At 43.4% G+C, this 17,711-nt stretch overlaps 1 protein-coding gene and 1 long non-coding RNA gene across 2 annotated transcripts in view; one reads left to right on the top strand and one right to left on the bottom strand.

Moving 5' to 3' along the window:
* Window positions 1–17,711, bottom strand: part of adgrb3 (adhesion G protein-coupled receptor B3) — a 127,641-nt gene that overhangs the window by 66,869 nt on the left and 43,061 nt on the right. The window contains 3 exon segments of the mRNA XM_077020824.1: window positions 200–264; window positions 266–363; window positions 2,898–3,008. Coding sequence (XP_076876939.1) covers window positions 200–264; window positions 266–363; window positions 2,898–3,008 — 274 coding nt within the window.
* Window positions 12,369–17,376, top strand: LOC143518233 (uncharacterized). The gene is made up of 3 exons (XR_013132107.1): window positions 12,369–12,937; window positions 15,170–15,328; window positions 16,983–17,376. It is a non-coding gene; the product is annotated as an uncharacterized LOC143518233 (long non-coding RNA).

The raw sequence follows: 17,711 nt of genomic DNA, 5'->3' as shown, positions 1-17,711 counted from the left end.
AATGAGAAGCAGATGAAAAGATATAATAGTGTGTGTGTGTGTGTGTGTGTGTGTGGTGTGTGTGTGTGTGTGTGTGTGTATGTGTGTGCACGTGTATGTGTGTGCACATGTGTGCTTGTCTATATATAATATATTCATATATGTATATACACAGCATAAGACAGGAAGTGACAAAGCGTGCATCTGCGGCTAACACTACCTGGACAGGGGGGCAGTGTTATTGCAAAACCTTGATTCTCTTAAAGGGCCGGTGCAGTGCGTTCCGGTAAGGTGAGACACATGTTCTTGTTCGCACCTGCGACCCTTGACCGCATGTAACTGAGCAAGAGCTCCACTGGGACCACTCCTCAGCACCTGGGTCACCTGTATAGGAGAAGGGGTGACACCAGTTAAAAGCAGCAACAAGGTCACATGACAGCCCAGAGGGGGAGGGGCCAGTAGGAGCAGGTGGGGGCTTGACAAAGTTACATGAGAGGCCATACAGGGCACAGTACAGTAGCCTCTCTGAGGCGGGTGGGCGGAGTTTAAATCCGCAATCATTGTTTCTCATAGTTGCATTGTGATCCTGCATGAATGAAACAAAGGGCTCAGATATAAAACATATGTGCTAAATATATGTTTTTTATACTATTTGCATCAATGGATCAGATGTGCGAGACCTACATCCACTCTCCTGTAATTCTCCACGTGGGACATAACATGGTACATACTCACTGACTTTCCCAACATCTCTGAGTTGACTGATCCTGAGATGCTTCATATCCGGTGCAAGATCACAATGTATATCAAATGCATGGCCACCATGTAACTTCAGGTACCAGAACTTGGGGCTGGATGTCAGGAATTAAGTGTACTAGCACTAAACTTCATTTTAGTCTCTAAAATAAGGCATGCAGACTTGATGAAAACCAACAAAAAGAAGATTCAAAAGAACTAATACCAGGAAACCAAAAGCATAAACATGGTAAAACATGTGGGATGCATGCAAAGTTAGAGGATGACCTGTGATGAGTGTTAGTTTGCAACTGACTACGGTTTGGCTGCAAAAACCGTTTACGTCTAGACTCATTTAGGCCAGAGCTTGCTTTAACCTCGGAGGCAGTGCGTCACAAGCTGAAGGTCAGGAGCTTCTTGGGTTAACCCCTTGTGACCAAGGATTGGACACGACAAAAAAAACAAGAATCCAGGAGGACGAGATGCTCTATCGTGTTCAGCAGATTGGAGCGGTTTAGATACTCGGGTTCGCTGCACTTTGAGTGAGGAACTTTTCTGCTGAAGACAAACAATTGAGATACTTTAATTGAGGGTCCGTTTTTGTCGAACCTGACATGGACACAACACCATTTTAAATTGTGCCAGTGTCCGTATGCTAACGAATTGAAGTCAGCAACACCAAACGATTAACCAAAGTAGACTGGCTTTCTTCTGTTCTTTCTTAGCTGCTGTATTAATACAGACGAAGAAAAGTGATCATGCCAGTTCAATTCCTGCTCCAAGGACGTTTGGTTTTTAGGGTAATGTCATGATTATGCAATTTTATTAGTTGTAATTCCCAATAAGTAATTGCATGGCCATACCAAATGCAAACAGCATTTAGCATTTCTCAAATTCCAGGAGATTGTTTGTCACAGGTAAACATCCATGCTACGGCATTATTATCTGGTTTTTGTAAAGAAAAAGAAAAAAAGAGAAAATTATGCAGCAAGCAAATTGTTAATTGGTCTAATTGCCATGTTATGCTGAACGTGATAGGACCAAGCACCTTAATGTCTTGTCTCAGAATAACAATTATATGATAACCATGATCAAACAATAAGATTTAAAATAATTCGTTCTTAATCCTTTTTTTGTGTATAGTGGCGAGATTTACTTAAAATGTCCTAAACATTCAGATTTTGGTGAATATAATGCTGTGGATTTTTTATTTATTTTTTGGTTACCACTACAAAATGGGTTCTTTTCTGAGCATTACATTTTTCAGGGTTCTGAATATGGTAAAATGTGATAGATATGAAGGACAACTTTTACATTCTGAAGCATTATTGGGCTGATCGGACTTAAAGGTGGATCAATTTTGTATTTGGTCGCTGGTTGCCGTCGTTCTGTGTTGTTTTTATGAGGCGGTACAATAAATCAGACGGTTTGAAATGGACAAACTAAAGAAGCAATGAGGTTGTGCGGACGTAACGTAAAAATACCAAGGTGGGTTAGGATGACACAGCCACTGTTAGGGTTTAGTTTTGCAACTTAAATGAGTATGTGCAAACGTACTCGTCTCACACACATACAGGTCAAAATAAATGTAACGGATGAGGAAAACACAGAGAAAAACAACAGGAAGCTCTAAACCTTCCCCTCCCCAAGAAATTCCTGCAAACTGTCCATGCAAAAAACGAAGAAGGGGTTTATTAAAGAAAGAAAACAGAAAAATCTTGTCATTTCATATGTATGGGTAACTTGGGACATAGGTTTATATCTATTAAAGCCAATCTTTACTTATCGGTGTCTAAAGTGGGGTTTCTCTTTGCTCATCTACGCTATTCACGCCTTTTGAGGAACGGCCTGCCTAGCTCGAAGAAATGAGGGTGAAACTGCTGACAGTTCACTGCGCTACGGGAAGCCAAACCAAAGAGGCGAACTGCACGGCTCACGCCGAAGCAGCCCAGAGGAAGCATGAGGCAGGAACCGAAAGCCCGTTGAGGGGCTCTTCCGTTTCTACGTGACCATGACAAGGAGGGACAAAAATAAATATGACAGAGAGAAAATAATATATATAAATAAATAAAAAACATCGTCACTTTTAAAAGGTGCAGTATAAGAGAGAGCATGCAAAGTGACTTAGATGAAATTAAGTTTAGTTAACATAATAAAGGAAAGAAACGTAACTATTGTATTACCAGTTTGTGCCATAAATTTAGCAGACTCATCTTGCTCCTGTTGGCCCTTTGTGTCATGAACTGATCTTGGCCGTTGGCTTTTTACAGTATGCTCTCCGATCATTCCAAATTCTAGAGACAGAATAAAGGTTCATGAAAACTAGGCTCGATACAAGATCTTCAGAGAGAATGCAAAAATGAAGAGCTTATAACAGTTCTGGCAGTAGGTATATTGTGTCGCAGCTGGTAAAACAAGGCTGAAAACATCTTTCACACATAACTGTCTTTTATATTTTTGCTTCTGTGTCCTTTCCCTTTTACTTTAAAGCAAAGAACAATGCAAACGGTTTATCAGTGGTGAGTTGGGAACATTAATTGAATTCGACAGCACAGCTAAGACACATAGCAACACATGCAAATCAACTCACATTGGCTTTTAACAGGATGTTAATTTAGCCTCCGGCCCCCTCCCTCCTCCCCTCCCAACCCCTCCCCCTCCCCAGAGAGAAAAGGGGGAGAAAAAAAGAACAGAAAAGAAAATGAAGGTAAAAATGTGCAAGCCATCAGGAAGCCACAGAGGAGGAGGGGAGGAGGGCGGAGGAGAGGGAGGAGGGGAGTGGGGGTGGCGAAAAGGGTCATGGACATAACATGCTAGATTGATCCACAGTTTCTGCAACAGATCGGGGCTTTTGGGGTAATTAGTATCTAAGACCCAGAATTAGTAGAGGAATTATGTGCCGTTGTGTCTACCAAAATATCGCAGGAGATGCTATCTGGAAAAATGCATATAGAGCTGTATATGCCCATTGATGTAATATTAACTGTTTTATTTATTTATGTTATTTTCCAGTTTAACAATATGGCTATGCTATGCTATTTTCTATGCTTTAATCATAATTAATGATCAAAAGTATTTGTTCGTTAAGAATATGTTAACGAGATTTGAATAGACTTATCTGTCACGCATCTTTAAAGAGGCATGGTTTATAAAAATAAAAAAAAAGCTGTTTTGTTGTTCTTAGAACATGACATAAAACAACTGGCTGAAACACTGAGGGGATTACGATCATACATTCTGCAGGAATCCAGCAGTGTTTGATAAAAAAACCTGCAAATACATCATAAACATGCACAGACTTTTAAAAAGGAAGAATAAAAGAAAAAACAATTCGAGTGCAGCCATGTTTCCATCACTGATTGGGAATTACAACCGTAAGTCACCGGTAGAGACAGCAACGGGCTGAACCTCTCCGCCTCGCTGCGCTTCCTAGACAAAAACAACCTCTTCTCCAAGTTCTCGGTTTTGGAGACAGAAATGTTTACAGTTAATGAATGTAAAAAGCCCCCACGATTATCCTTCATTAACGGTCTTGGAACCAGAGAGGAACAAGCGTGAGGAACATCAGCGACGGGGGCGCTAAATGGCCAAACACTTCTTCAAAGCTCCGGTGAAAGAGGCGCGATCATTGCGGCGCTCCAGTTTCCTCTGCTGCAGACGTTGTCCAGGTCTCCCAGCGTTCATTAGGTCGGCGCGACCCACGCAGGAGGGGGCGGACCAGCGTCTCCGGCCCCCTCTCCGCAGCCTCGGATGAGACCTATTTACCTTACAGTAAAAACCCATTCATTTGAGCTCGCGCCGCTTTTGGCTGGGCCCAGAGTGCATGCGGTATAAATCATTTGTGCAGCCGCTGCGCTGGAACATAAACGTCAAAGGAGCATTATCAAAGCTAGCGGTGGGGTCTGCCTTAAAGGCTGAGGCTCCCCATTCAACTGGAGCATGGTACCATGGCATTTGAGAGTCTTAAATATAGACCCGACTTGAGCAATATTTCTTCTCTACCATCCCTATGAAGTAGATGTTTCTATAACTTGAGAGTCAGTTTAGCTCTTCAAACACGCAAGTATGCAAAGCTGCATATGTATACTGTGTGTGTGTGTGTGTGTACACTACAGACACATATACAGTATTTAGTGTATGGTTGCACTTTCTACCCATTTTTACAGGGGAATATACCACAAGCCACAGTCGTTATCCACAATTTCCAAGTCATTTACTAGTTAAAGGACTGAGGTTTTGAGAATTGCAGGTTTTATCATTAGAGTGGGTGTTATGAGATTATTATTAGGTTGTAAAGTTAATAAAGAACTAACATCAAGATCGTTCTGAGTGTCAGCCTGAGGTGCGCTGATTTATACCCAGCCTGGTCAGGATTGGTTAGAATGAAGTTAACTTCATGATAACTAACTCGAAATAAGAGACAGAACGACATAGAAGAGACGTAGCCATTAGATCTTGCTAGACACTAATAGTGAATTCCTCCCTGTAAGAACTGGCCAACAGATGTATGTAAGGCTGTAGGCTTAAAGAACAGACACAGGTTTCAAATATAGGTTTCAAAGTCCTTCTTGGGATGTCTCACTTTCTACTTCACAGGATCACAGAGAATATGGATTTTATTTTGTCAAGAAGACAGACTAAATTCCCCACTACCGATCTATGTGATCTTATTGATTATGTTTTCATTCTTCCTAATACATTAGGAATTTAAATATTGGTGTGCATGTGTGTTACATATATCTAGTACTTTTGACAAAAAATGTCTGTGGACTCCAAAACCAATCTGGACTGCTGGATTAAACCTGTATAGCAACTAAAATGGTACTGTTACACTAGTTGTCACTTGGTTCTTGTTGAAATAATATAATCTCTTTTTAAAAGTATTAAAAAATCTTTGCTATCACTATGATGGGTATTGCATTTAAGAACGATAAAGACAGGGCTTGCCTCTATTTCACAAGAATCTAATCTAATCTGATTGGTGTGCACTGTGCTACAGACCAAGTAAGAGGATTACATCTGGCATTGGAAGTGCTATACACATAACAACATGGAAAATCCTGACTCGGAAATCCAATCCCATTCTTTGAAGGACTGAAATCCTTGTTGACACAGAGGCCCTCCAGAATGGGGCCGTCAGAGAAATTAGACTCATCGACACTGCCACCCATGAGCCCTTCCCACTCCCCCATTTTTTACACCCACCGCCTGCTCCCATTGGGTGATTACAGAGGAAGGAACCGGCTGCATTTCCTGCAGCTGACACTTTTGCTGCCCAGGTCAATGGCTGAAATCAGCAGAATGGTTATGAAGACAAGGCATGACTGATGGGAAGCTTGTGGGAATGCTCGAAATGCAAACCAAACAAAGGCTTCCCATTGGTGACAAGAAAGCAGTAATCAAGAGAGTGGCCAATCAACAGAAATACGTGGCCATCGTTCCTGAACCTCTTCATCATATTTTTCAAGTGTCCCCTATGGCTCTATTGATGTGCTGAAGCCCTCTGGTAAGCTTGTAAATGAACGCTGGCCTCCAAGAGACTCTGAATGATCTACCTAACACAAGTGATTATGGATCCCTGTTGCACCATTGGGGCAGTTACATTTAATGAAGTGCCATCTCCAGAGACATGACGACTATCTACAAAGTGGCATTCAAAATGCACCCTTCCCATTTCCTGTGGTCTGCTCCTGCCACATTGGTGCCCACCACCTCCCCTTCTGCAGCTCTCGCTGGTCTGGGATCCAGACAAAGTCTGTTGCCCTCAGCAGCCGTGCCAGTCAAGACATCAGACGTCCGGACAGCTGGCGCACCCCGGACGTTCCAGTGCATCGTCCCGAAATAGCACCGGTACGACTCCGAAGTGGTCGACCATGCAGTAAGGTGAGTTGGGCGTGGTCGAAGTGGGATGTTGTTCCGCAACGCTATCGTTCTGTTGGGAATGGATATTCCTAATCTTCACTCAGACAGGCATTTGAAAAAAATAAAGAAGTAAATAAATCGGTGCAGATGCTCTTTTGCCCTGACTTTTATTGCCCCACCTCTCTATATTTTCCTCTCCCAGGTCAGAGAGCCCTGGGCTCTGGTACGGGTGCTGCGACGTAGCTAAAGATCGGCCGAATTATGTGCAGCGCCGCTTTGAAACAGCCGGTCGGTCAAAGGCAAAGGGAGACACAGAGAGAGGGAGAGGGACACGGTGGTGTGTTACAAAAGGGTGGTGCGTTACAAAAGAAGCATGGGGCAGCGGCAGAGGGCGGGGCCGCAAGAAGAAGCATAAAAGCAATGAGAAGAAAGCAGGACTGGCTCTGAAGGCCAAGACCATACATGGTCGTGGAAGATCCAGAGTCCCACTACAGAGAGGTCCTGTGAAATGACACTGCTGCAATTTTTCACAACGTGATCATGATGATAGACATCCATGGACTGTGTGTGAGATAATGACTGAGGGTTAAAAGGGGAGGCTGATGTCCCAATGCGCTTTGGGACAGTATTCTCCTCCTACGTTAGCTAAACTGTTCGCCAACTAGCATGTGTGTGCCCTGTAGAATAGGACCTTCGAAACCTGACCTTGTGAAACATACTGAAACGCTTGTTCTAATATTCAGTAGGACTATGGTGGAAAAGAGAAGACCTCCAACGCAACATGCCTATAGATGCTTTTTCATGCATATTTCTGTGCAACATCATATGCCTACACAGATTTCTTGACACAAATCTCTCAACACTTTCTATACTCCAGTAGAGAAAAAAACAGTACTATCTACTCAAGCATATTTGATATGTACAAAAGAACTGAACACAGAAAGCCAGATGCTTTTTGGAGTGTAGATAAATCAATTTCAGTGTAACTCTCCAGTTCGCTAGGCTGAGCAAAGTAGCTCTCACACAGCCTGGGTCAGCGTTAACTAGCTGAAATATGTCGCACACCAGCGAGGAACCAGCGACAGCATCCTGCTTGACTCCATTGATCAGCGCTCTAATGCAGCAGGGGAACACATTCTGCTCCTGAATAATACCGTCCTTAGCTGAAACATTCCAGGGACACATTCCTGCAGTTTGATTACTACGACTCGCCACAATTATCCAGCCTTTCTAAAGGTTTTCTCCACCGTCGGCCCCTTCGGCTGGACAATTCTGCTGTCACAGTTCGGATCTCGCTGCCACCTCCGTTTTCTCCTCCGTCTAATTTTATTGATCGCCTTGGGTCACATTGGTAGGAGGTGTGGAGGACCGAGCACGGGTTTTTACCGAGGCTGGAAGGCGTGGGGGAAGCGTAATATCTCCACCGCTCCACGATTCATACTCATCCGCTCGAAGGGTACTGCGGCGATGATCCGCAGTACAAGCAGATAAGGGGTGTGACTTAAGGGGATCCTCAAAGCCTTGGAAGATGCACAGCCCTGCATGTGGGGTGGCACACATAAATGTCATACCATCAAAAAAGAGAGACAGATACAGCAGCATGGGATTCCCTGCATACAGTAAAAATAGAGTTGACTAGAGCGGATGAAAGAAGTGCTGACCGCCTCCGGATTTTGCAGCTTATCAGGATGACGGTTTGTAATCCGTGGGTTCCAGGGGGAAACGGTGAGGAGTTCTTGCCCAGGGAGGTTCATACGAGACTGACTACGGCGTAGTCCCTTTGTATGGTGGAGAAACTTCCTCCCGGAGCAGGAACTGATGCCGAGTCCTCAGAGGGACAGGTCGGCTGTGATTGGCGTGATAGGGTGGGCTTATGTCCAAAGGTACTAGTAGTCTTGATCACCCCAAAGGAAGGGGGTGGTAACTGTGCCAATGGCTGCTTCACTCTGTCACCATCAGGCCATGGAGAGGTGCCAGGAAGCCTGCAGGGACAGTAAAGTGAGGGCATCCTCTCCCTGCAATATCTCAGACTTCTCCAAATAAACCTTTAAAGCCATTAAAAAGCCTCATATTTAAGTGTGTAAAAACTGCACCAGAACACTCAACTAAAATGAAAACCCAAATCTTTGCTTATTCATATTTATTCTAAATGGCATTGCTAAAAACAAAAACAGAACATTTTTAAACATTACCAAGCAACTGGTGACTGACAGGTGAAATCCGTATGGCACGCCCACCTATGTGCATGAAATTTGTTGTCCCACAGCTTAAATAAATCTTCCCCCTGTGGTGCCATTTTGTCTGCAGGGCATGGAAGAGAATATGTCACTCTGTAAGAGAGAACACTATTCCCATGCAGTGGCCTGTCAGTGCGCCGAGACAGGAAGCGCAAACGCTTGAGCCGCTAACCCAGATTAAACGGAGTCCCTTTTTGATGGCATACAGGGGGACAGAGATTTATCAGTGCGTTAAAGAACCTCTCAAGGCTCTCCGCCATACATCACCCACTTTCTCACAAAAGCAATTTACCCTGCTTCTCTGTCACAAATCTCTCACGTCTGCCTTTTCTTGTTCTAACAGAGAGGAAATGTTGAAGGAAGGTGGGGGTGGGGGGGATTTGGGGGGGGGGGGGGGATAGGGGTAAATAGAAACAAACCTCATTTTCAGGTTGTGATCATCACCTCTTAGGTCTGGGAAGAATGTGCCATTACTTAATGGCCTATGAATCACAGCTGGCATGTTTTACCCCTTAAAAACCAGGCTTAACTTTATTCTCTGTGTTTCAAACACTGAGCTGACAAGTCAAAAAAATATGTAAGCACTACACAGTCGTGTGGGAAGTGCATTTCCTTTGCATATTTTACACATTCTTTTGAACACCGTTGTTATTCTAAACATGCACCCTGTTGCAGACCATATTCACACTTGCTGTGAGCTGTAGGTTAGATGTTTTCAACACTTCATGTTTCTTTCTCATGTTTATTTTCTGGGGGAGGGGGGGGGGGGAATAAAGCAAGAGGTGGGAGGACACTTTCTTTTTTTTGTGTTTGTCCACCCACTCCCTCTCACTGTTGCCAACCCGTTTCCAGTTCAGTTGAAAATCCCTGTTGCGAGTAACTGATGGTCCACATGGCCAGTAGCAGACTGGAGACTGTGCGGTATGGTGGAAACAGGGCTGGAGGGATCCGGCACAATCAACCAAATCATTATCGGCTCATGAGTGCAAGAACCTCTATTCTAATATTGGCAAAAGGGGGTCCGGACACAGCAGCACACACCAGAAAGTGGTTAAATGCGTAGATTTGATACAGGAGAAAGAGCAGTTTTTATGTGCTGGGGAGATAATCTGGAGCTTTCAAAGTAAATCTAAAACATGAATTTTCTAGTCTTGTAATCAATAATTCATCCAGCCCTGCACACAGTCACTGTTTCACTCAGCACAATGAAATGGTGGCTGTAGGTATTGCCATAGGTCCACTACACAAGTAGAATACAGATGTCATGTCTTTTTCCAACGCAGTCTTTGAAGTAGCCCATTAACACATAATACATACACCTTCTTCCCCTAAACCACCACACAGCTCTTTAAAGTCACTCTTCCAAAAAGCTCTTCCTGTGACTGGAAGCCATGTTGCCGGGTGTAATCTGGAGAGACTTGGCACTTTGGCCACTGACTGACTGATGTGTGTAACCTTGCATGAAATAAGCCTGGAGTTCACTGGCTTGCTTCTGTCTCTCTCTTGCTGCCTCCCTCTCCCACCCACTCTCTCTCTCTCTCTCTCTCTCTCTCTCTCTCTCTCTCTCTCTTTCTCTCTCTGTCCTCATCTCCAGCTCATCCTCTCCACTACACATTCCAGCCTATCAAGCATACAGTATTTAACTGAGAGCTGCTACCCCGAACCCCTCCAGAACCCACTGATCGCCAGGAGCAAGTGTGGAGTATTTTTATAAATGTTAACCTATGCTGTAGAGTGATATGTTTTAAATTCCATAATTCATATGCTGGGCAGTAGCCAGAAGCATTTGAGAGCATAGAGACGTGGTTGATTTACTCGAGGATCAAACCACTTTGGCTTTTGAGACTGGGTATGACTAGGAGGACCGGCAGGCACATAACACAACAATGAATGGTGCAGTCTTGTTATTTCTTTCAGTAATATCAAAATATCAAAATTGGAAACCAGAATCAATTTGTTTGCCATGCTTTTCATTGACACCCCTTCAGGATTCAGGATTTACCCTGAAAAACATGATCACTTTGGCCACACCAACAAAATTAGTGACATCTTGATTTATAAAACACCACATTCAACATCATTGCAGATCCATTAGCATTGTCATCTAACTCCTGAACAGTAATTTCATTTGTGGATCGTTTGTGGATGTACATATATACTCTCTCACATTCTCTCTCTCTCTCCCCTTTATCTCTCTCTATCTCTCTCTCTCTCTCTCACTCACACACACACACACACACACACACACACACACACACACACACACATCTCAGAAGAGAGGCGGTGAAATATGTTCCCAATTTTCGGTCCATCTGTGGCTCTAAACTTTACTGCAGTCTGACAGAAGCTGAATATTTCACGTCACTTGTCAGTTGTACCAACAACAATTTGTTATTTCGCGGTCTGACTTACTGAAAAAAAATCATCATTAGTGGTCTACTGCTTCGTATATTCTTCCTTGTCTGTTATAGCCTGATAATAGTTTAGAAATATGAAAGTGTGCAGTGGGAGAATATATTTAACGCTTGTGTTTTTCTTTTGCGAAAAAAAGAAATTAATCAAATGGACTACAATAAATATTTAATTAACTAATTAATCATTTCCATTACTAGACGTATCCAATGTAGTTAATATTTTTTTCAGACTAACCGAACACGACTAAATCTGTCAAAATGCACGTGTGGTCAAAAGAGAGAAACAAACATTCCCCCAACAAAATGCGTGCAAAATCTGCATCAAACATACACATTGCAGTTGTATTATTCTATTGATACAACACACGATCCCACCGTAATACCACAAAGAACAACCTAGATGGAGCTCTCACGTTGTCTAAGCCCTTTATTTGAAGGAGCCCTTTACGTGGACCAGTGCACACATGCGCTCTCTCCCTCCCGCTCCCTCTCTCTCACACACACACACCTCAGTGCTCAGTGGCTTCACCGACTTCACCGAGAGCTTCCCGGCTAGCTGCCGGCTCCCTCAAACCGAGGCGCATTTGAATTCTCCCCAGCGTTATTTACCGCGTAATGCGCGTCAGGAAGGCAATAAGCGCCAGATCAAACGCTCACTTTTTACTATTTCATTTCTCCTTACTTAGGCGCCTAAAACGAAATGTATCATCGAGATTTATTAGACCTCGGTCTCATGAAAGCGTAATGACAGCATTACGCCTGAGTATCTGCATTTTTTTGTGCCACCGAGTGAAGTGAGGCCCACGCTTTAACGTAACTGTTACATATTCTCTCATATCCGTTCAATCTGTTATTTCCAGAATTAGCTTTAAAAAAATTATGTAACGATTATTATTATTATTGTGCTATCGTCTTGTTAATTTGGCAGAAATGTGCTGGAACCTAATGTCTTGTGAAGTGTAACTCAAAAAATGTATACACTATTTTATTTATTTATTTTGCATATCAAAGTGAGCAGAAAGCCGACAGGAGAAAATGGAAGCATATTTCTGTTATAGTGCTGTGTGGAACCGTGAAAAAATAACTCGAACAGCTTTCGTATGTTTACCATATATGTTAGCAATAGAGTCAGTGACAGGTACAAAACTGCAGCAGACATGTTTCCATAGTGACGCAGACTGTTCCAGAACTTGAAGACATTATGGGCGCGTGCACTAAATGCGTCCAGCTAATAATTCGTCCTATGATTTGCACCAGCTACGTGCACGCAAGCTGTAGCCTGCAGTTACAGCCGAATATAATTCAATTTAACTGTTCACGGCAATGCCCGATGTGATGCCTAATAAGCTTAATTATCTGTTACATCTTTAATTAAAAATGAATGATTTCAACGCGGTAGAGATGACAAACATGCATACGTTAAGCAAATGTCATTACGTCACTTGAGGACGAATTATCTGCCTGTTACATAACCGAAAGCTTAAAAGTCCATTTTATGTAACGTTTTGACGGGAACGGGGCGGTGTGCCCCTAACGTCCCCCGTGTTTACCATGTTTCACGTGCCGCCTTCCCGCGAGCGCGTTACGCCGTCTAGACGTCGGCAGCAGAAAGGCCTTCAAATCGGGTTGTGTCTAACGGTGTGTCCACTAGCCGTCTTGTCATTTCCACTTCTTTACGACCTCTCGTAAAGCACTTCTCTTTTGCATACGGTGAGTAGATCAGTTCATGTCATGACGCTCACGGCTGTCAGAAATAGACACCTTCGGTTAGGTTGCGCTATAAGCTATAGCTGCTACCTTCACGCCAGGAGCAACGTGTGTAGCTATCTGAAAACTTTATCCAGAGCCACCTCGGTTGGTTATTTCTCATCTCACTCGATTTAAAGGGAAGAAACTATATCTAAGCCGTTTTCGAATTAATCTTACGATTTTATTAGGATATATGTTTTATCATTTGCTCGTGGGTGGATGCAGTTTATTTTGAAAAACGTTATTAAAGAAAGCAACAAGACTTGGTTGCAAGATATCCGAACTACGTTTTCCTATTGTAAGTCAAGGTGTTTACGGAGCCTTCAAAGCCATGCAGAGCCTGCGTGTACGTGTATGCTGCTGCGTGTACGTGTATGCAGCAGCTGGAAACTAACAACAGCACCTAATCATTTCTGGAACTAAAACGATTGTATTGGTCTAGCATATCTACAAAGGAACACAGGGTAATACTGTGGAGACATTTCGGCACAAGTAGCCACTTGGGTTACTCAGTACTTTCAAGCTTATAATGTGCATGAATGACCACTGCCAAGGGTTGAGACTGCATGCCAAGCACTGCATCTGTCGAGTGAAAAGCACCTTTTGCGCCCGCGTTCAAACCCGAAATGCTACCCTGACTGTCTCTGAGCCCCAGAGCAGCCAAAATTCGCCTAAAGGTCTGTAGATGCAGCGGCTATCAGAGATTTTGAGAGAGTGGGAGAGAGAGAAGGATCTGGAGAAAAGAGAGAGAGAGAGAGAGAGAGAGAGCAAGTGAGGACAGTAGATGGATGGATATGTAGGGAGAAAGAGAATAAAGATCAGCCTCTTCAGCAGGACTGCGTGTATATAACAGATGAAAGGGTACAGCTGCCTTTGCCTCCGTAACTGGTGTGCTATTACAAGAACACAATTGCTTCACCATCCAGGCTGATGCCCCCCCCCCTATAATTCATTATGTCAGCCCTGCTGCATTAGCACCCGGTGTCACACACTTTAGGCAGGCCGAAATCAACCCCCGCCGACCGACATTCTCCGTCTTGTAAAACTTTGAGAACATTTTGTGGTGTGCAAGAGGCGTGGCGTGCAGAAGATGCCCAGTGCTCGGCTTGTTTCGATTCAGTGTCGGGGCTTGCGTTAAAATGGATGCATAATGCAACAAGACAATATATGGAAGACATGAAATGTCAAAAATGCACAGAGTGTTCCTCAGGCTGAACGTGTTGATTTTATCCAGGCAGGTTCATTATGAGACATGTTATTATGTCAGTCAGGGAAAACCTGATTTTTTTTTTTGCCTGGAATTTATTATAGAACTTTATAAGTATGCTAGTGTGTATACGTGTATACATATACATACATACATACATACATGACCTATGCTGCAGTGAATTACTTTTTGCACTTTTAAAGCATTTTGGGGTATCGAACACATCCTGAAAGAGAACAACGTGACGAATGCTCAAATTACACCAGTGTCTGTCACAAACAGCAAAACAAGTATCAAAAATTGTGACACCGTGTTACAAATGAGGCAGGCCTTCGGCACGCATCACTACAAAGGTTAAAGCTCCCTGACAGATACGATGGACACCTAAATGCATGGCATAATATTTTATGTTACTATACCAGCAGAAGGTATTTGAAGAGAGAGAAAGCAACTTAAAAAACTGGACACTCCCTTGGCTAACTAACAAGCTAACAAACTAATGACTAACTAACTAGGAAACAAACAAATAGATATGTTGGAAAAAAAAACTCACATCTGAGATTGTCTTCTGCAATAATAGTGAACAATAGTATAAAACTTGCCCACCACAGAACCTTACCTAAAAAGCCTTCCACAGTGCCAATGTAACCTAGACATCATTAGATTCATGGGGCTTATATTATTTGTACCGCTGTTTGTAAATTACTTATAACCAAGGCCAGTATTTAAAAGGCACTCATGTACAACAGGATACAAAGGACTAAATATACCTGGAGGGCAGAAACCTGTATGTATGATATATGTATGTATTGCTGGATGTTTTGCCTAAGCTGACACAGACACGCATATCTGATTTGATTTGAGGGGCAAGATACGAAGTGTTATATGTTGATGCTGGCCGCAGCCAGGAAGTATCTTCTCTGGGATGGCAGGAAGTGTAAATTCAATTCCATTCGTTATGATTTGCATAACGCTTTTCACAACAGACACTGTCGCATAGGAGCTCTGTGACAGAAACCGGGGTCTGGCCGTCTAATGAGCACGGCGAGATATTATGAAGAACACACTAGATGATATGAAGAAGCCAAGGCTATAGAAAGGGGAACAGATCCTCCAGGCAACATCGAACAGTGGAGCTCTTACGGGTAATAGAATTCTCTGTGATTATTTGTCTGCTTATTAATCTAGAGTTCATGCTCAGCCTAGCCTGCATTCTGTCCTTTCGTTGATATCAATCTTTTGTGAGTGAATAAAAAAGGAAGACGACTGTATTTAAATTATGGAAAAGAACATTTTTTTTGCTTCGCTTACGAACTATCCTTTGGAGTGTCCTCCGGCTTTGTTAGCACTAGCCGTTGTGCCGGTGGGGGTGGGTGGGATCTACACTTCAGTTATACTCAGAATCGGGGCCACAGTAACTAACCAACTACCACAAGAACAAGGCAGCATTGACAGCCGTATCATGTAGCTAGTGAAGCAATAACAAAAATGGTCAACACCGGCATCCCCGCATCTCATACCAGTCACAGCTTGTGTTAGCCGTCTTCGAGCCTTTTCTCACCAATCAGTATCTGACCACAGGACCCCTGTCGGCTATTTTTGGGTGGCCTATCGCTCTTAACTCTGGCACTGGCAGTGATGTATGTGAAACTCCGCCGCCGCTGCTGTATCTGATAAGGTCGCACCGGTGCGACTTGGCCATTGCTGTGCCACTGCCGTGTCAGTCTCGGGCCCCGTGTCAAAAATGTTGAGCCAACCTACTGACATGTGGTCAGCAATGGGCCCCGTGGTTGTTTTCCATCATTTATAATTGTGTGTAGCACAACAACACCGACGGCTTCTCTAGTGGGAAGCAACACTCCTCCGCAGCCCTTTCTCCGACCCTGCCCGTGGTCGAGAATAGACGGCCGTTAAAGCCGTGAGAAAAGACCAATCACAATGTCTATCCGCCTTTTTTTGCAGACGTTTGCAGACACAGATAGCTGATATGGACTGAATATCTGGTTATACCAAAAGTCAAATGTGACATTGTGGCACAGTGTCATTAAAGATGCCAAAACATGCTCTGAGAGGGTTTTTGAAGGCTACACGGTCACCCCAGATGATATATCTAAGGACAATCAGAAGCTGATGAGGAGTTTTTCGTCTAGAGAGGAATTGGAAAATAGGAACCTATCCCTTAATGTCACCTGCAAAATAATTTTTGGTCAGATATCAAACATTAGAGATGTACATTAGCTGGCTAGTTTAGCAAACAACCAGCGCTAATCACTGGGTTTACTTCAATTAGTGGTTGTCATAGTCATGTGTGTGATCAAATCTGTGGGTTTATTTTTGTTTTATTTTACCTGTTCTTGTCTTATCAGATATACCTCAAACTGACAAATATTTCTCCTTTCTCAGCCAGAACGCCATTACACTGATACAAATGCCTGCTTCTACTTCTTGTTCATCATTTTGGCCCAATGAATTGGGCATAATTTGACAGCTAAAAGTGTAACATGTGTGAGCTCCCAGGAGCCCAATAAGCAAACTGTAGAGCATGTAATTGCATTTTAATTGATCAGTATCAGCAAAGCCAGCTACCAAACAAGGGCATCTTGCCTGATTATTAAATGTCATGCATTTTAATGGACTCCTCAAAGCCAGTTCTATATCCATGTCAAAAGAGAGAGGGGAAGAGAGGAGTGGAAAGAGAGACAGAAGAATGGTCTTGTTTTGTGTAAGCATCAAACGCTACTTTTGTCATGTGACATGTCTGATCGTTTCTTTCTCGGTGTGCGTGCGCTATGTTGACAGACATGCGTGCGGCATGGCGGACAGCCTGCAGTGGAGCGGACCGAGACGCCTTTCGTCTGCGCCAAACTCGGACGGAAATGTCACCTGCTGGCGGGTCGTTGTCAATACATCAGCCAATTGTAGACAGCATGAAATAAATACAGAGTGAGTTCGGCAGAAGGAGAGACGGCCAGTGTGGTCGTGGTATTACACGCTGCAGATTCACTTTGACGCTGACATAGAAACTTTCAGCTTCCCACGATCACTTTCTATTAGGTATTAGCCTAGCAGCGAGGGACTCTCGTTTTCAACAATCCTCAATGATGGCCAATAATAGCAAGGAAAAGATTTTTAGATTTTTTCGCGGCATTTTTACATCTCACAGCTATTTGCTGACGTGCGTTTGGCACTGGTGCATTGTGTCCATTCGGCGTAATGACTCCTGAATGAAGGTCTTCCCAGACATCACGGCCTCAGTGAGCCAGTGTCCTCCAATGAAGAGCCACAATGTTTGTGAGTTATTAAAATTCAGTCAGCATGGGTTTCAGACGCAGAGCAAGCATGCACGCCCACACAACTACCACAGAAGTCTATGAAATATTCACGCCAACCTATCTGAGTCTTATGATATGCAAATTAGGCTTAAGCAGGAACTCATTTTGATAGTTTCATGAGAAACTTTCACCAGGCTTTCATGAGGCAGCCTTAAAATATTGAGTGTTGTGTAGGAGGTGAGTGAGATCTCCCATG

Source organism: Brachyhypopomus gauderio, chromosome 1 (assembly GCF_052324685.1).
Source record: "Brachyhypopomus gauderio isolate BG-103 chromosome 1, BGAUD_0.2, whole genome shotgun sequence".
Taxonomy (NCBI): Eukaryota; Metazoa; Chordata; class Actinopteri; order Gymnotiformes; family Hypopomidae; genus Brachyhypopomus; species Brachyhypopomus gauderio.
The sequence above is the reverse complement of the archived record's forward strand: the minus strand, read 5'-3'. Positions and strand labels throughout refer to the sequence as shown.